Genomic DNA, 19,830 nt, shown 5'->3' with positions numbered 1-19,830 from the left:
AGCAGAGAGGTATCCAATGCAAATGACCTGAGGTAGGAGCTAAATGTATCTGGAAACAGAAAAGAGAGGGATTGGGTGTGAGCCAAGTGGAGAAATTGGCAAAAGTGAAGCATATAGGAATTTCTAAATCAGAGCCAGCATTTTAAATTTTATTCTAAGCACAATGGAAGCCACTAGAGGGTTTGGATAAGTAGTGGAAGAGTATAAGTTTTTGTCTTCCAAAGGGGGTGTTATGGGCTGAATTGCATTCCCCCCAGTTCATGTCAAAATCTTAACCCCTAATGCCTCAGAATGTGACTGTGTTACTACGGCATCTCTCAGATGGGATAGGGCCCCTGAATGCGGGTGGGGACAGGTGATGCAGGAGGTGAGAGTTCACCACAGGCAGAACAAAGGTGATAGAAGTTTATCGAATATAACACAAGGGAGTGGTGGGCAGGACAGCAGAGGAGAGACGGTCTGCAATGAGGCAGTGGGTCAGTGGGGGGGCTGTATTTAAAGGGAGAAGGTGAGAAAGTATGAGAATGTATGGGATTTTACCTTTTGTGGTAACTGTACCTGGTTGTAAGTAACCCATTGGTCAGTTAAGGCCTATGGATATTTTGAGTTGGGTCCCCTGATGGGCCTGTGTGTATTCAGCCTGGTGGTTGCTGTGGGCCTTTTTGCCTTGATCAAGTTTCTGTTGCTGAAGCCTGTTGTCTAAAAGCAGCCTCTCCAGTTACCTATCCATTGACCATAGCCACTAACTCAGGAAACAAAAGGGGGAACCCTTGGCCAACTACTCCATCCTGGAGAATCCCACCGGGGCTGGACAAAAAAAAAAAAAAAAAAAAAAAAAAAAAAAGCACAGTTCAGCTCCTGGCTGGGTTTTCCAACACTGTTGCCTAACACAACTCAGATAAACTCATTGCAAGAGAAGCCTGTAGCTCTGAAGATGAGGGTTTGGAAAAGAGAAAAGAAGAATTTGGGACACCTGGCTGGCTCAGTTGGTAAAGCATGCAACTCTTGATCTCAGGGTTGTGAGTTCAAGCCCCACACTGGGTGTAGAGATTACTTTAAAAAAAAAAAAGGAGAAATTTATTTTGGGTATTAGCAGCAGGGGGAGGTGGAAGGCTCAAGCCTTAACAACCAACCTCTTCACCTATAAGATGGACACCTAAAGTTTGATAGGAAGAGGTTTCAGGGATACATGCAAGACAGCAGGTAGGGAGCACATGATCATGAGTGAGGGGCAGTATGTGTTCAGTGCCTGATTATGGGCAGGGAAGGGGATGGAATGTGATCCTCTAAGCATTCCATTACTATCAGGGCTTTTATGGCCTGGAATAATCTGGTCATTGGGAATTATGGCTGGAATAATCTGGTCATTGTAAAACATCTTTGTCAATGCCTCAAGAAAGTGTTATAAGGGGATGCCTGCATGGCTCAGTCTGTTGTGTCCGACTCTTGATTTCGGCTCAGATATGATCTCTCGGTCATGAGATCCAGCCCCTCCTTGGGCGTGGGGGCTCCAAGCTGGGTGTGGAACCCGCTTAAGATTCTCTCTCCCTCTCTTTCTCTGTCTCTCTTTCTCTTTCTCTCTCTCTCTCTCTCTCTCTCTCTCTCTCTCTCTCTCTCTCACCCTCTGCCCCTCCCCTGTTGACACATAGCTTGCACACACACTCTCTCTCTCAAAAAAAATTGTAAGAAATAAGCACAATAGGTTTTAGTTAGAGCGTCAGTTAAGAGGTCTTGTCCATTTATGGTTTTAATTGCTGGGGTCTATAATTGAGCAAGAGGAATCACTGACAACTGTGTTCGGAGAGAGGGTCGGTAAAGAGGTAATAAAGTTAAAATGAGGTCATGAGAGTGGGGCCTAATCCAATCTGATACATGTCCTTATAGAAGGAAATTAGGACACACACACACACACACACACACACACACACACACACACACCATCACCACCAGGTGAAGACAAGGGAGAAGAATGCCATTTACAAACCAAGGAGAAAGGCCTCAGAAATCACTGGCCTTGCCTGCCGACACATCGATGTCAGTCTTCCAGTCTCTAGAAGTATAAGAAAATCAATTTCTGGTATGTAAGCTCCCCAGTCTGTGCTACTTTGTATGGTTGCCCTAGCAAATGGATACAGGAGACTTTGGAAGTCCAATCCTTTCTTGGGTGCCTGGGTGGCCCAGTCAGTCAGTGAAGTGTCTGACTCTTGATTTTGGCTCAGGTCATGATCTCACAGTTGTGAGATCAAGCCTTCAGTAGGGCTTACGCTGAGTGTGGAGCCTGTTTGGGATTTTCCCTCCCTCTCTCCCTGACCCTCCCCCCTTTGATCTCTCTCTGTCTCTCTCTCAAAATAAATACATATTTTTAAAAATGTAAAGGAAGTCCAATGCCAGGTCCTATGGGAATTAGTGGCAGTACCTACAGAACCATCTTGGTGGCCAGGATGCAGTAACATCTCTAGGTTTCTGCTGGTAAGTTAAGGTGCACAGGTTTATCTGCGTTGTTTTGTGTAACAAAGGCAATAGCTAAGTGGTGTCTCAGAAGCCAAAAAAGAACCCCAGGCCTTAGGTTTCATCTCCAGATTCCCATATTCCAAGTCAGAAATTGCTGGTGGCACTTGCAAGTTCTCCATTTGTTTGGAATCGGTCCTCAGCCCTCGCTCCTGGGGCTTGCGGGTTCAGTTCTTTCCACACTTCTCAGATTATTAGTGTGGCTCAGAGAAAACAAAAGGCCTAGCCAAAAGAAGTGGGATTCTTTAAATCCAGAGAGGTGAGCCTGCCACCTTTGGGCACACTTGCCCATTTTCTAAGAACTACAGTCTCAGGAGTTGCAAATATCTAGTAAAATGGCAATGTCTTACTAAATCAACCTACACTTATAATGACCATGATGGGGACCGGTCCAATTAGATAAGATAGATCATTTGTGTACTTGAAAGCAAGCGTTCCCAAGTTAAACACAATGGGAACTAATTGCATGCAGAAGCCTCCAGAAGGTTTCAAATATCCAAAATAGCTTCATTGAGAGATTCCTTGCAAAAGGATAATGGCAAATTAAGGAGAGGAAAGGTACCAAGAAGTGGGGCCTATGAGACTGACATATAAGACTGATATAATTCCTCCCTGCTCCCTTCTATCCTTTACTGGAGTGCTCATTCTAGTAATCCTCTTAATTGCCTTTCTACTTGAAGACACTTATTAAAACCATTACCTTTTAAAATAAGGCCACCTGAGGCTACAGGCAATCCTTTTCAGGTATCTTTCTTTCACTCCTTGGTCACAGGCCAAAAGAATTTCTTAAATCCGGGGAAGATCCTCGCAAGTTTTTGTAAATAGATTACCTTCTGAACCCGGTAGAGAGAGAGGAAAAGAAAATTTCATGTCATCCTATCCTTTTCAAATCCAACCTAATTGGTTATTGATCCTTTCTCCTCACTGATAGCAATTGCCTTCTTGTTTGTGTCACTTTACATCCTAAGGACTTGACTTGGCTTTCTGTCTGCCTGGGACATGCAGGTTGTTGGTCCTTTCTCTGGCTCTATTTGGGAGTGACTCCAGATCGTGGGACAAGAGTATCTTTTCCACCCTCTTTGAGGACAACTCTTGGGGCCCTGAAGTTATTTAATACTACAAGAAATATTTACGGTTTTTCCTGGCTGAATCCTGACAGGAATTTCTTTACGCCTTCAACCCTAAGCTAAATGTACCCAGAGGGAAATGAAAGTATGGTACCAGAGGTGAGTGTGAGTGTGTGTGTGTGTGTGTGTGTGTGTGTGTGTGAGTCCTTGATGTCATTTAGGTGGCAACCCAATTCTTTGCAGAATGACAAACAGCTGTCCTTACTTTACACACCTAGTCTTTGCAGGACCAGAGGTGTGTTTCCAAAGACAACTGGAAGTTCACCAATCTTTTTTACTAATCCCCAAATTTCCCCTATTTATTTCAAAAGGATTGTAAGTATTATAAAAACTCTGGCTTTAAGGGGAAAATGTCTTAGGAAGAGTTTGCTTACCACCACCATCCCGCCTAGTGCCTTTGAGATATAAATGTTGTACCCAGGGGCACCTGGGGGGATCAGTTGGTTTAGCATCCGACTTTGGCTCAGGTCATGATCTTGAGGTTTGTGAGCTCGAGCCCCACATCGGGCTTGCTGTTGTCAGCCTGACAGTGCAGAGCCGGCTTCAGATCCTCTGTCCCCCTCTCACTGCCCCCAACCCCTGCTTGCACTCTCCACAAAATAAATAAATAAATGTTGTACCCAGAGTCTTCCAGAACTCTTATCTAAACCATCTCTTTGATATGCAAACTTTAAGGGGGGGGTAATTATTTTTTTTAAAAATTTTTTTAATGTTTTTTAAAAAATGTTTTTTTAATTAGTTTTGAGTGAGAGAGAGAGAGGGTGTCAGCAGGGGAGGGGCAGAGAGGGAAACATAGAATCTGAAGCAGGCTCCAGGCTCTGAGCTGTCAGCACAGAGCCTGATGCAGGGCTCAAACCCACAAACCTGTGAGATCATGACCTGAGCTGAAGTTGGATGCTTAACTGACTGAGCCACCAGGCACCCCTGGAGGTGGGTAATTCTTATCAAAAGAAAAAAGGGTGCAGCAGGGGGGGGGGTTATTTGGAACTTGACTTGTCAAGGACAAGTACAAACCTTTAAGTGTCTTTTCCACAAATATTTTATAAAGTTTGACCCATCTGGACAGTCAACTTAATCTATTCCATCTGCCAGAAAACAAGCTTAAATCTAACTTATAACTCTTTTGTATTATTGTATCTATTTTATGGCAGTCATTTAGCCATCCTGATGTCCCTGTATCATGGTGACAGTCTGCTCCTGAATCAGAGAGCTTGTGGTGGGTAAACAGGGGCTGTAAATTAAACAGTTGGGGGTAATGGAGAGCCCAAGATGGTTCTTCCCAGCTACCTGACAAACCCCATTTTTCAGTTTTTGCATTCCTTCACCCACCACAGTATATTTAAGATGACTCAAATTATGAATAGACATTGGTGGGGAGACTTCTATTCTTCATTGCAAGAGCCTGCAATGTCTGATCAGTCAGACCCATAATCCTGGAAAAGCTATTTTTATTTCCAGTAGCCTCCGACCTCCTCCCTCTGGACTCTTTGAACATCTGCAGCTGGCCTTCATTCAGCTGCTACTTAGTATGGGCTATCAATATGCTCTTGTTGTATGTGTGTCTTCTGGATGGGTTGAGGTATTCATAATGGCAAAGATAATGTTAGGGAATATATTTCTCACTTAGGGTATATCCTCCATAATCTCCAGTGATTGAGGCATCCACTTCACTGAACAAATCATATGAGCTCTTTTTTTTTTTAATGTTTATTTGATTTTTATTTTATTTTTTTTTTTTTATTTTTTTTTTAACATTTTTTATTTATTTTTGGGACAGAGAGAGACAGAGCATGAACGGGGGAGGGGCAGAGAGAGAGGGAGACACAGAATCGGAAACAGGCTCCAGGCTCTGAGCCATCAGCCCAGAGCCTGACGCGGGGCTCGAACTCACGGACCGCGAGATCGTGACCTGGCTGAAGTCGGACGCTTAACCGACTGCGCCACCCAGGCGCCCCTATTTGATTTTTAGAGAAAGAGAGCAAGAGAGCACGCATAAGAGGTAGGGGCAGAGAGAGGGAGACCGAGGATCTGAAGCAGGCTCCACCTGGACAATAGAGAGTCCTGTGTGGGGCTCGAACCCACCAACTACAAGATTGTGACCTGAGCCGAAGTCGTACTTTTAACAGACTGAGCCACCCAGGTACCCCAACTAATCATATGAGCTTTAATGAAAGTCTCACAAACTTTTGGAATTAACACTTTTTTATCATCCTCAGTCATTAGACATGGTTGAGAGAACTAATTGGTGTTACCAAGCTATTGGAGCTGCTAACTCAGAAAATGAATGTGGAAACCCCTGGCACTGTTACACCTGGTCCATCCTGGGGAGTCCCAAAGTGGCTGGACAAATCATAAGCACAGCTCCGGGCTGGGTTTGTCAACACTGTTGCCAAACAAAACTCAGATAAACTAACTCATTGCAAGAGAAGCCAATAACTCAAAAGACTGGAGTTTGGAAAAGAGAAAGGGAGAAATTAATTTTGGGTGCCGGCAGCTGGGGGAGGTAGCAAGTTCAAGCATTAACAACCAACCTCTCTCTTGACAAGACGGGCACCTAAAGTTTCATAGGAAGAGGTTCAGGGGATACATGCAAGAGAGAAAGTAGGGAGCACATGATCATGGGTAGAGCTCAGTATGTATTCAGCCTGTGATCATGGGAAGGGATGTGGTCTTCTAGGCATTCCATTGTTATCAGGGCTTTTCTGGTCTGGTGATTGGAATGTTCCAGTCATTGCAAAGCCTAAAGAGTGCTAGATAAGGAATAACTATTGGGGTCTATAGTTGAGCAAGAGGGCTCGCTGACAGTGGGATCCTCAAACTTAAAATTTCTAAACTTGCCAAAACTACTGGACACTCCTGGCCCAAGGTATTGCCTTTGGTCTTGCTGACTGTTCGAAGTTCCCCATTCTGGAAACATAAACTCACTCCACATGACAGTCACTAGCAGACCAATGTCTACTGACTGGCATAACAACTTTCTGCTGATCCCTTGTTTCATGCTAGTATGACCAGCTACTGGAAGTCTCTAATGTCTTATGCTCAAGCCTATCATCAACAGGTTAGAAGAAACCTTCCTAGATCCCAATTCAAAGCATCCTGTTGGTCATGCAAAAGGACTGTAACTACCTTCATTTTGACCTCAGACTTTCTAATTGATTAAGTTCTTTCTAGCTTATTTGTTAACTTGGGCAAAAGACCCTGCAGGCAAAGCATCCCATGAAAGGAACTGAAAATACCCCCTCAAGCAATAAAGACTGCTCTGAGCCAGCAGGACCCTGCCAGTGATCAACTTGACCTTCACTGCCCACACCACCAACCTTTGTCTTACATTTTCTTTATATAAGCCTGGAAGTATTTTCAGCACTTTGGAGACAGTCTTTGAGACATTAGCCCTCTGTCTTCCTGGTGTTGGTCTCCCTGAAATAAATTCCTTTCTTGTTTTTACTGTGTCTCATCTCTCTGCCTTCAGATTTTGTTAGCAGAGAGCGGCCAGACCTGGTCTGTTTGGGACCCCTGTAGCCAGGTGCTCTGGCAGCCCTGCACCCCTGCTACAAGTCACAGTCTTAAGCTTGGTGACTGCATATTCTGGAAACATATCAGAGGAAGATGGCTCTCGGGCCGTGAGAAGGTACCTTACCAAGTGCTCCTGACTACTGACCTTGCTGGAGACCTCCACATCAACCTGACGAAAAAGGAAGTAGCTGACATTGAGGATGAGAAAGGAAGTAGCTGACATCGAGGTAGGCTATTTCCATCCAAGACTCTGGATCAAGATTTCATACTTTAAGTGAACATGAAACCTTTCTTCTTTCCCTTCCCTTCCCTTCCTTTTCCTTCCCTTCCCTCCCCTCCCCCTCCCCCTCCCTTCCCTTCCTTTCCCTTCCCTCCCCTCCTCCTCTCCCTCCCTTCCCCTTCCCTCCCCTCCCCTCCCCTCCCCTCCCCTCTCCTCTCCTCTCCTCTCCTCTCCTCTCCTCCCCTCTCCTCTCCTCTCCTCTCCTCTCCTCTCCTCTCCTCTCCTCTCCTCTCCTCTCCTCTGACATTCTCTTAGGAAAATAACACCCTCATCTGTATTCTCCACACCATCGCTAAGGGGGGCAGGTAACCTGGAATTTGGAATGACCTTTTATTTCTGGATAGAAGAAAATCTAGCTGCCCCTAATTTTTCACAAGCAAAATAAGAGATCTCATCAGTTGACTCTCCTGAATTTACAATGTTGAGTTAGAAAGGACCCAGCAGGAGGCTTTCAGGATTCAGGATTCACTCCTTTTGGCAGGTCCCCATTTCCCTGGTTAGGCATAAATGAAAATGAGGCTTTCATCAGGAACTTCTTAATTCTTAAAATCATTGCAGAATCTGCTACTAAATCTATAGCTGCCCAACAAAGATTCTTAGGCTCTCTGGCCAGTGTTTTTTTTTTTTTTTTTTTTTTTTGACAGGAGAATAGCTCTTGATTATCTTTTAGCTGAGAAAGGAGGTGTCTGTGCTGTGGCTAACACCACCTGCTGTATCTGGGTTAACACTTCTGGGGGAGCTGAAACTCAGTTGCTTGAGATCACTGAGCAAGCCACTTGGTTTAAAAGGCTGACTCCAGCAATGAGGTCTTTCTGTGATTGGTTTGGGTCTTGGGGACTATGACTCCAAATATTAGGAACTATCCTTCTTATAATCTTCCTGGTGCATTATATTCTCTCAAAAGTTTTAAATGCATGTTTGTAGCCACTAACTATCAAACAGATGATCTCCCTGAGACTGGGACACTGGAAAAGCAATGAGAATGACTGGTTTAGGATTATAAGCCTGGAGTTGTGATCTAAGAGTATCACAGGGTTAAGCAAAAAACATCATGACCTATGGATACCACACAAAGGGAACAAGAGAAACTTATGTAAGAGCTTCAGAGTAGCAGCTGACAGTGGCCCAAATACCTTCAATTTTGATCACAGCTCTCAGGCTGAGAGTCTGATCAAAAGGGGGGAATTGTTAAAAAGAAAGCCACAAACCCTAAATGGCATCACTTAAGCCAAGTCACCAAGTCTAGACTTAATACCTAACCTAATTGCTGTTTCAGACTCCTCCAGAAATGTAGTCTTAACAGGTCTGTCAGGAATTTTCTGGCCAGCATCAGTGAGGTAATCAGCCACATGAACCTCCCTATCCTCCAAAGGAAAAGGAGATAATTTGCACCTAAGGCTCCATGCCTTCCCCAAAGGTAAGGTGATCTTGCCTGAAACACTCCTTTTCTTTTTCTTCATCTTTTTTTGTAAGTTTATTTATTTATTTTGAGAGAGAGAGAGAGACAGGGAGCAGGGGAGAGGCAGAGAGAGAGAGAGAGAGAGAGAGAGAGAGAGAGAAGAGAGAGAGAAAGAATCCCAAGCAGGCTCCACGCTGCCAGCACAGAGCTGGACGTGGGGCTCAAACTCATGAACTGAGAGATCATGACCCAAGCTGACACCAAGAGTCGGATACTTAACAGACTGAGCCACTCAGGTGCCCAGAAACAATCCTTTTCTTTTGGTAATAACTTCTTGCCCTGCCCTTCTTCCCATAAAAACCTTCCAATTTATAGAACTTCACAGAGCTCTCTGGTACTTGTTGGATGGGATGCCATGGATTCATGAATCACTTAATAAAGCCAATTAGACCCTCAAATTCATGCAGTTGAATTTTGTTTAACAAGTTCAATTATTTAAAGTGGAAACCACTAGTTTAACTATTAATCATGGATTCCAGGAGATGAGGGTAACTTTTATCTTATGTCCTTCTGTAGCACTTGAGTTTTTGGGTTTTTTTTTTTTTTTTTTTTTTTTTACCATGTATGCTGCTTATTTACATAATAATAGTAAACAATTTTTAATGTTCATTTATTTTTGAAAGAGAGAGAGAGGCAAAGAGAGAGGGAGACAGAGAATCCCAAGCAGGCTCCACACTGTCAGCACAGAGTCCAAGGAGGGGCTCGATCTCGGGAATTGTGAGATCATGACCTGAGCTGAAATCAAGAGTTGGACACTCAACTGAGCCACTGAAGTAAACTTATTTTTTTTTTAATTTTTTTTAACATTTATTTATTATTGAAAGACAGAGAGAGTCAGAGTGTGAGCAGGGGAGGGGCAGAGGGAGAGGGAGACACAGAATCTGAAGCAGGCTCCAGGCTCTAAGCTGTCAGCACAGAGCCCGACATGGGGCTCGAACTCACAAACCGCGAGATCATGACCTGAGCCGAAGTTGGATGCTTAACTGACTGAGCCACCCAGGCGTCCCTGAAGTACCCTTATTTTTTATTTAAAAAAAATTTCTTTAAGAGCACATGTGAGCAGGGGAGCGGGGCAGAGGGAGAAGGAGGGAGGGAGGGAGGGAGGGAGGGAGGGAGAGAGAGAGAGAGAGAGAGAGAGAGAGAGAGAGAGAGAGAAGAGAGAGAAGAATTAAGAAAGCTCTATGCTCAGGGAAGAGCCTAATGCTGGGCTCGATCCTCTGATTCTGGGATCACGAACTGAGCTGAAATCAAGAGTGGGGTGCTCAACCGACTGAGCCACCCAGGCAGCCCTAGAAAACAAATTCCAAACTTAAAAAAAAAAAAGGCACCAAGCTCCCATACTGAGGCTCTAGGTGAGGGCAAGCCCTCTTTGTTACCCTAGTGGTAATGAAAACTCTCCCTGCAGAATGACTTCTACAGAGAGGGGATGGGACTGAGACAAGGCCCTGACCTAGGAGGAGGTAAGTCTTCCCCATCCCATCAGAAAGCCTCTTTGTCCCCTTCCTGCTATTGGAGAGATAGTCCCTGCTTCTCCTTCCCGCTGATCTGTCATTTGTCTGGGCCCAGTGTCACACCAGCCTTTGCACTCAGGTAGGAGGAAGCCAGAGAAAGTTTGGGAGGCTTGGACAGTGGCAGTTTTCCCATAACCTCCCCCCAGCTTGTTAAGGCACCCTTGGGACCCTGAGGGTTAAAGGGCAGTGGTGGGCACAACTCAGACCCAGACAGCCTCCTTCCCCTGCCATGTTGCTTCCTTCCTTCACCCCCTTACTTGTTCAACAGTCACTGTTAACTAGGATGCAATGGGAAGTTTCTCAAACAAGAGGGCTGAGAACGATCAGCAGAAGGGAGGGAAGGAAGGTACAAAGCAGGGAAGAAATGTGTTTTGTTTTGCAGAACCAACAGTTCCAGCCAAGGAGACACCCAACTATTGTTTCACCTGACAGCCCCTTGCTAGGTCCCTCTCACCTGATAGGCCCTACAGGAACCAGTTTGAGCTGGATTAGAGCCAAGGATATGCACAAAAGCCCCCCTGAGTGGACCTCAAGTTACATTTGGCTCATTATAATACTAAGATTTCTTTCTGTGGGCAGTTTTCTGCCTTTTTGAACACACAACGTGTGTTCTAGCATGTTGACGTGCTAGGCGTGTGCCATTGAACTAAAGTGCTTATGCAAGCTCCCTGCTCCTACCCACCCCCAGAATACACGGAATAAAAGCTTCCTGTACTAAGCCCATGGGGGAGACAGTCAGTGCTTTGAGAGCTACCTCCCTGTCTCCTTGCTTGTAACAAGTGATCAAAGTTGTTTGCTTGGGTTGTGTTCAATTTGATGCACCCCAAGCAGCAAACCCCTTGAGTTTGTTGACATCACCAGCACCCATAGCTCAGAAATGGGCATCCAGGGACACAGATGAATTAGACATAATCTGTGCTCACAAGCAGCTGGCCATCACTGGGAGAGAACTCACATTAAAAAATATTAAGAAAAGGAAGACGTGTGTGGGCTGTTGATGGAGGTGGCAGTGAGGCCTGGGTGGTAGGTGATGAGGAAGTGTTTCTAAAGGTGATGTTTGGGCTGGGTATGGGATGAGGGACATTCCAGGTGGAAAGAAGCCAAGTTGAAGGATAGGGCTCTGGGGTCAACATTCCCTTTAGACTTCTGGGTCTGCACTTGGAGGGTAAGAGGAATGGGTTCTGGGGGATGGGGATGGCAAGGTTACGGTCACTATTTCTAGAGCCCTGTGACAGAATCAGAATGCAGTGATCTGTGTTGTCTTCCTCCCAATGGGAGATGGCTCAGATGTGGGGGCTGGCACCAACACTGAGGTCGGGCCTTGACCTAGGAGGAGGGGATATTGCTGCTGTGGCTGCTTTCTGCTGCCTCTTGCATTTTCAACTAGATCAGTAAATCTTCAGTATGGATGAGGGAAGGGAGGGGTTTATTAGAATTTCCAGATGTAGCAAATGTATTAGAAAAAAGCAGATTCCAGGGGCACCTGGGTGGCTCAGTCAGTTAAGCATCCGACTTCAGCTCAAGCCATGATCTCACAGTTTGTGAGTTTGAGCCCCACGTAGGGCTCTGTGCTGACAGCTCAGAGCCTGGAGCCTGCTTTAGATTCTGTGTCTCTCTGTCTCTCTGCCCCTTCCCTGCTCATGCTCTGTCTCTCTCTCTCAGAAATAAATAAAACATTAAATAAAATAAAAAAGCAGATTGAAAATAGTGATTTTATATTGCGGGAAGCACCATTGTTTTAGTAATAAAAATTAGAGTAGATATAAGCTTTTCAAAAGGGCAGAGGATTACACAGAAGATACAATGGTAATTAGCAAAGGGCATTAGGACTTAGGGGAACATCGGGATGAAGTAGATGTGGAAGGAATAAGAAATGCTGCTCCAGCAGCACCCAGGTGGATCTCATGTATCAGCCTGACCAGGCAGCTCTTACTGAGGCCACCAGATGGAAGCAGGGATAGAGACAATTCAAAATGGTCCCTGAACATCACTGTCCCTTTCTCTTAGCTACCAAGAGCTCAGTTTATTGCTGGCAAGCCATAGCTCCTGGGCCTGCTTTCTTCACCTGTAAAATGGAAGATTGTGCAAGGTGACCCTTTAGAACTATTCTAGATACATTAACTCAGTATTTCCCAATTGTGTTTCTGTCATCAGGATTTTTGACATTTCTTTGTTCCACTGTATTAATGATGTTATCTTTTTCTTTAAATTGATTTACTTTAACTTACTTATCCCCGTCTGAAGCAGTAATAGCTTTGAATTCATGGGTTTGATGTGCAGGTTGAAGTGAAATTATAAAAAAAAATTCAGCTAGATACCACCTAACATTTTATCTGATGCCTCCCTTTGGGAAACACTGCATCAAGTCACTGTTATCAAGGCAGCCTGCTGAGAGGACTAGAAACCAATGGAAAGTGTCTGCCCAGGTTTGTGTGTCACTTTCTAGGACTAGAAACAGAACTTTGGTCTTAGTGTAAGTCATTCAACTGTTTGAGGGTCTGCCATCGGTCAGGGACTGCTCTGGCCCTGGGGATTAAAATAGTGAACAAGACATGCATGATGCCTGCCCTGAGATCTCCAATATTCTCATGAACAGATGGCCAAAAACAAAAAATCAAACAGATAAATGCAAGCGGTAAAAAGTACTGTAATGTCAGGCTTATGCTCCCTTGTCACTTCTGATTGGCTTCATGTATATTTTGCTTGTAAACTTGACTTACCATTATGTCCTACGAATTTATTTAGTCCCAAGTGCTCTGAGAGAAGTCTTACTAATGGTGTAGGACAAACTTTTAAATTTAGTTATCCCCAGAAAAATCTAGAATATAGGAACTAGAGTATATTCCTGTGCTAGAACATAACAGCTTCCCTACCATTCACTAACAAATTCATCTATCTGTTCAGTACTTGAAGTGTATTATCTCCACGAATCTTCATGTCACTTAGTGAAGATAGCAAACGCACTGAGAAGAAATGTCTGAGAGGCAAATTGCAGTTTCGCGTAGAGCTCTGATGGTGCATTTAAAAAGTGGAGTCAGGGGCTCCTGGGTGGCTGAGTCGGTTGAGTGTCCAACTTCGGCTCAGGTCATGATCTCGTGGTTCTTGAGTTCGAGCCCCACATCGGGCTTGCTGCTGCCAGCTTGTCAGTGCACAGCCTACTTTGGATCCTCTGTCTCCCTCTCTCTGCCCCTCGCCTGCTTGCACTTTCCTAAAAATAAATATTTTACTTCGTATTTTTTAATGTTTATTTTTGACAGGGGGAGAGAGAGAGAGAGCGCACATGCATGAGCAGGGGAGGGGCAGAGAGAGAGGGAGACACAGAATACAAAGCAGGCTCCAGGCTCTGAGCTGTCAGCACAGAGCCTGACATGGGGCTTGAACTCATGGACCATGAGATCATGACCTGAGCTGAAGTTGGACACTTAACTGTCTGAGCCACCCAGGCACCCCTCTCCCAAAAATAAATATTATCCAAAAATAAAAGTGGAGGCAGTACTTACTTTACAGATATTCTCATACAAGTGTGGAAAGATGGATGGATGAAGATCAGTTAGACATCGTAAAAGCAAGAGATTGGCTATAACATAAATGACCATTGATTAATTTAGGGTATACCATTTAGTGGAATACTACATCATTGTTAAAAAGAATGAAGCTGCTTACGGATACCTTATTGAGAAAAAGCAAGATACAGGACAGTACATTTAGTATGCATTTTGAGGTGGAAAAAAGAATATACATATAAGATTATACATCCATTCACTGCATATTTACAATACACTGCCTATCCCTGGAAGGACCATGGAAGAAACTGGCAAGCTGGACTGTCTTTAGGGAGGGAACTGGCAGGTGGGGGCAGACGTGTGGAGAATTCTGGTTACTGTAGTGAGGTGTCTTGAGAGCACACACTGGGTTTAATCGTAGGTCTACCACTTATCAACTGTGTGATGTCTGAGCCAGTTTCCTCCAGGGTAAAATGGGAATGATCATAATAATACCTAACTCATGGGGTTGTTATGGGGATAAATGAGTTAAAAATAGGTGAATGTTTATTAGAAGAGTGCCTAGGCCTACAGTGAGTGGAAGGATGTGCTACTGATGCTCTTCTGTACCCTTTGGATTTCGTGTAGTGTGTAATAATTAGCTACTAATGCAATGCAACTAATTGTTACAGGCAAGAAATGATTTCGGGGTAAATAACCTGACTTTCCCCCCAAAGAATGTAAATACTGTGTGTGTGTGTGTGTGTGTGTGTGTGTGTGTGTGTGTGCGCTAGCAATCCCAATCACTTCTGCTTCTTCATGCTGAAGGGTGGAGTGTGTGTATTTGGCAGGGAGTGCACTGGGCTGGATCAAAGAGGTGTCTGCAACCTGGCACTGCAAAGAACAGCCTTCAGTACTCCTGTCCCACCCAGAATCTTCTTTTGTCCTGGTCAGGAGTGACAAAGAAGGGAGTGAACACACCTCTGGGGCAGACATCTGATCTCATTCATTCATTCCACAAATATTTATCGAAGACCCACTCTGTGTCACACCCAACAACAAAATGCACGGCAAACAGGGTCCCTGCTTTAAGATCTTATGTTTTAGATGGAAGAGACAGATGAGGAGATGTGACAAGATTACTGCAGAGCGCTCTGAACAAACTAATTGGGTCATTGTGTCAGAAAGTGACATGTGTGTGTGTGGGGGTAAGTTGCATAGGGTGGCCCAGGATCAGGGGGAGAGGTCTTTCTGAGGGGTGAGGCTTGAACTGGGAGCAGGATAGTGATAAAGAGAGAGCCATATGAAGACAGGATGATGACGTGGAGGAACAGTGGACTGGGCAGAAGGAACTAGAACTGTAAATACAGAATACAGAAAAGAAGTGTGAGAATACAGAGAAGAATGGTCAAAGAATGGTAAGAGAATGGTTAAGGTGGCTGGAGTCTGATTAGCAGGTGGACAGTTAACTGGACAAACCCTATTAGCCTTCGTGGATGCAGGAAGCACAAACATAGCCACTGTGTACACTGAAAAAGGTTTACAGTCAAAGGCAACCATTGGTTTTACGAAATGGTTGGAGCCAGTCTTTTCTCAGGCTAGTGTCCTAATCGTGCCACCTTTCTCCACACCCCCTTGCAGAGAAACCACAGGATTTCCTGGCTTCACTCTTCAAAACCGAATGTTCAAATTCCCTTCAAGTGGGGCCATGTGTGACCACAGTGCCATGAAACAGAAACCAGAGCTGAAACACAAAAGACATTTCGGAGCCGGCTGACAGCGTTTTCATCCCTGCTCTGGTCATTTGTTATCTGAGAGACCCAAAGCAGATCTTTCCACATTTCTGAAATCATGTTTCCTGAAGGTTTTGGAGAACACACATGCATAATTCTGAGGGAAATGTCTTAATCTATTCTTCAGTTCTTTGCCAGGCAAACGATGGGATGTATTGGTGGGGTGCCGGTGAACAGTTTAGAGAATTCAGTGCCATGGCTGACAGAAGGCCTCCTGCAAATGCTCCATCAGCTAGACCAGCAACACTGAGACATACTGTTCGGGTAGGAGGATTTGCTCCACATAGTCTTCCCCACACACAAGGAGGGCGCCAGGAGCTCGGCTTTAGGGAAGATGATGCCATGGGTGTGTGCAGGGCTGACTGAGCTTTGAAGGTGTGACTGAGTGAAAAAGTCCCACTGCAGGACCTTCGTGTTTTTCTTAGCACTCTTGACTTGGTTCACCAGACAGACTACAACTACCATGAGGACAGAGGATTCAAACCCCATCGCTTCTTGGCCTTTTGGCTAAGATCAAGCGAGGATTCAAACCCCAGGTCTACCCCGTTTCCCCACTTTTTCTATCTGCTTCTCTCTGCAGGGGTGGTCCCAGAAATGTGAACCATGGCTACAGAAAGCTTTGGCAAGAGAAAATCTAGTTTCTGACCTTCAAGTGGAAAGTGTAGAAGAAGGGCTCCGATTGGCCCAGCTGGGGTGCCATGCCTATCTTTGCTCTAAGAGTGATAGCCAATGGGATGGGTCACTCTTGACTGTCCAGCTTGGGTCATCTGCTCCACTGCTGCAGCCAGTGCCCTTAACAGAAGACTAGGGCCAACAAGGACAGCATTTCGAAGCTCTGAGCTGTGCAGGGATGAGGGGCCACAGGTGCAGTGGGACACAATTCTTATGTTGGACCTGTTGTGATTGGTCAGGGACAGCATTGATACTCCTTTGAAGACACTGCAAAACCAAACTTCAACACGTGGGGTGGAGTTTCACAGCAGAAGAGAGAATACACAGATGGCCGGTGTGTTTAGAGAGTGCAGTCCTGGGGGTGAGGGGAGGCCCTGGGTTGATGGTGAGACACTGGAGTGGATAGATGGGAAGGAGGGCCTGGACACATGTGGGGAATAATGGTGAATTCTACACCATTATAGTTTCCTCCAATGTAAGAAATATTCAGCTAACAAATATTAGCTGAAATATTAGGGGAAAAGCCTCCACAGCCAAGTGAAGGGGACTTGACTCCCTCTGTCACCCTCTCCCCAGTGGCCTAGAGAAGGTTATGCATATTAGTGTCACCTAAGTGACTTTCTCATGGGATTCAGGGCCACACCATTTTGCCTCTGTCTCTGCCTGAGCTTCATTCACATTTACGGGTACGTCCCTCAAACTTTGGTGTGCATATGACCATGGATAAAAGAAGGTCTCTGGGCCCATCCCAGTTGAGAAAGGGTGGTGGGTCAGTGGGTCTGGGATGGGGTCCAGGCATCTGTATTTTTAACAAGCTGCCCAAAGTGATTCTGATGTGTTGGTGGTGCAATGTACCTGGAGGAAGGTTGCACAGGATAATGTCAGAAAAAGGAAGAGGGGATCGGCTACTTGTCTGTTAAAGGCTGATGTCCCATTATCTGCAACAGCCCTGGCTGAGCAGCCCTTTTAATCTAATGATAGAATGAGTGGTGGTTCTGGCAAAAGAAAAACCAAGAAAAACCGTCTCCTGCACAGGGGGATGGGCAGGGAGGAAATGGTTAGGAAGGGGCAGGTCAAAAATTAGGGAAACACAGATGCAGTGAGGGGAGGGGGAGAAAAGAGAGAGAGAGAAAATTCGTTCAGAAAGGCCACTTTATTGATGGAGATAAAACTGAAAGGAGCTTTCCATAGCCCTCCCTCACTCACTTCAGTGGTTTCACTGGGCGTCTGAGACTGGCGGGGGCAGGCGTGTGGCCAGCCAGCTCCTCGCTGCCTGCTCCATGTCAGGCGGCCACATCAAAACACATCACAGCTCATAAAGACTTGCAAATGCACCTCAGAATTCCCCCAATGGTTCTTGGCTTTTTTTTTTTTTAATATTGTACAAAATATGTTAAGTAGGAAAGGTCAGCTGTGCTGTGACACCTACAGGACGTCCTTTTAGGATTACCGTCCCTAAAACATTACTTCTTATTGCAGTGAAACCTCTAGAAGGTAGAGCTGTACAAAAAAAGGAAAAAAAATTCTAAACAATTTTATTTTAAGAAGAGCAGCAACTTAACACTGCTGTAGTTCATTTAAATTTTCTTTCTCAAAAATACATTCCTAAATATACAAACTATACAATCTTGTCATTTTAATGCTGGTTTTTTGTTGTTGTTGCTTTTTTTTTTTAATAGAACCCAAACTAAAAAAAAAAAAAAAAAAAAAAATCTGTTCGTCTTCACACCGACAAGAGCGCTAGAGGGCTTGTGACCCAGTACCTTCATATAACACCACATAAATAACTTTAGCCACAGTCTATGTTCACAGCGTGGTCAGTGGAACAAAGGAAATACTTTTCTGGCGATTAGACATCATCTGCAGAGAGGGTCGGGATATTCATCCGAGGCTGGGTAAAAAATGCCATCTTCTCCCTGCAAAAGAGGCCAGCCCTTTAGACATATTATGGTCAGGATCATTCTTTGTTGCAGGGCTGCCTTGTGTGCTGCAGGATGTTTAACAGCATCCCTAGCACCGTGTGTCAGCATCAGCTTCCCCCGCCCCCTTCCAGTTGTGACAACCAAAATGTCCCCAGATGTTACCAAAGGTCCCTGTGGTGCCCACGTCATCCCTGGTTGGGAACCTCTCATTGAGGGACATTGGCAGGACCAGCCACCTTCAATTCAAGTCATGGGCCTTTCTGATTTTAAAAGGGCCCCCGGGTCATTTGTAGTGTTGTTTGTCTTAGATTCCCAGTTGCTTACAAAGTAAGAGATGTCCAAATACAATTACGCAAATGACAGTATATTTAAAATGTTTCTACTCCAGAAAGGCTTTTTTTTTTTTTTTTTTTTTTTTTTTTTTTTTTAGCAGCGCATACACAACCATGAGTGCCTTACCTGAGAGATATCATGAGTCTAAACACAAGGCCCTCTGTGAATGGGAGGTCCCGGCCAAGTGGCATTTGGGGCCCTCCCGTGATCTGGCTGGATCCAGGCAAGAAGATGCCTCCCTGAGACCCTGGCAGGCAGCAGGCAGAACCAGGGAGGCCAGGCGAGCATCCGTCACCCCAGGCTTATGTATCATTTCAGCCAATCCTCCATAATGACTGGTGATGGAAATGCTAAGAGGAAAGGCCAGAGCAGGTGGCTCATTCATTAAGCAAGAGGAGCTAACAAATTAGCTCGAGTTATGTGGGGACTGATAAAGACAGCTGAGGGAAAGCACTGTGGAGCCCACAGAGTGCCAGGGATGGCTCGGCAGAGCATGTGCATCTGTCACAGGGAGAGCCGGTGCTCTGCCAGCGGAGGGGGCTCCGGACGGCGGCCAGTGAGACGGAGGCCAGGTAGGCTGGGTGTGAAAGGGTGGGGCCCACCTGCATACCTGAAAGACTGCACTTCCGGGGGCTCCTTACAGCTCTGGCCCCGAAGCCTGTGCACATCCTTGGCAGCTGCCCGCATCATCTTGTCTGTCTGAAGCTCACCCTTGTGCTCCGCTCGGTCCATCTGTAGGGCAAAGCAAGCAGGGCTGTGAGGTGGCACAGGGTCCTTAGGGCCTCTAGAAAGGGGTCAGCCAGAGAACACTTTCTAGCACAAATGAGGGGTCTACTATAGTCAAGAGGTCTGAGGATCGCAGAACAGACACACTCACTGTTTCTGTTCCACCAGGAACCTCTGCTCACAAAGGTGAGAAGTGATCCCACCATCTGCCAGGGTGGACAGGTTTTGGGGGCCAGGGAGCTGAATACCCGTGTGGTCTGGAGATGTGTGCTGCCTAGTGAAATGTGTGCTACCTTTCTAATCCTCAGGGTCACCTAGAAAGGTAACTATGATACTTACTTCTACGTTACAGATGAGGAAACTGAGGTTCGGGCATGTTAAGACATTTCTTTAATGTCAAACACCTAAGAAGTGGTGGAAACACAATTCCAATCATGCAGCTGTGCCCAAGGGCTTTGGGAACATTGCACCCCTTCTTCCTAAGGCAAACCTACAGAAGCACTT

General features: G+C 45.4%; 1 protein-coding gene across 4 annotated transcripts in view; it reads right to left on the bottom strand.

The window, feature by feature from the left end:
* Window positions 1-17,479: 17,479 nt before the first annotated feature.
* WWC1 (WW and C2 domain containing 1) overlaps window positions 17,480-19,830 on the bottom strand; it is a 155,228-nt gene continuing 152,877 nt past the window's right edge. For all 4 annotated transcript variants that reach the window (XM_058722927.1, XM_058722936.1, XM_058722941.1 and 1 more), the window contains 2 exons: window positions 19,211-19,332; window positions 17,480-18,261 (listed from right to left, as the gene is read on the bottom strand). In XM_058722927.1, coding sequence (XP_058578910.1) covers window positions 18,195-18,261; window positions 19,211-19,332 — 189 coding nt within the window. In that variant the 3' untranslated portion in view covers window positions 17,480-18,194. The remainder of the gene's footprint in view (window positions 18,262-19,210; window positions 19,333-19,830) is intronic.

Source organism: Neofelis nebulosa, chromosome 1 (assembly GCF_028018385.1).
Source record: "Neofelis nebulosa isolate mNeoNeb1 chromosome 1, mNeoNeb1.pri, whole genome shotgun sequence".
NCBI lineage: Eukaryota > Metazoa > Chordata > Mammalia > Carnivora > Felidae > Neofelis > Neofelis nebulosa.
The sequence above is the reverse complement of the archived record's forward strand: the minus strand, read 5'-3'. Positions and strand labels throughout refer to the sequence as shown.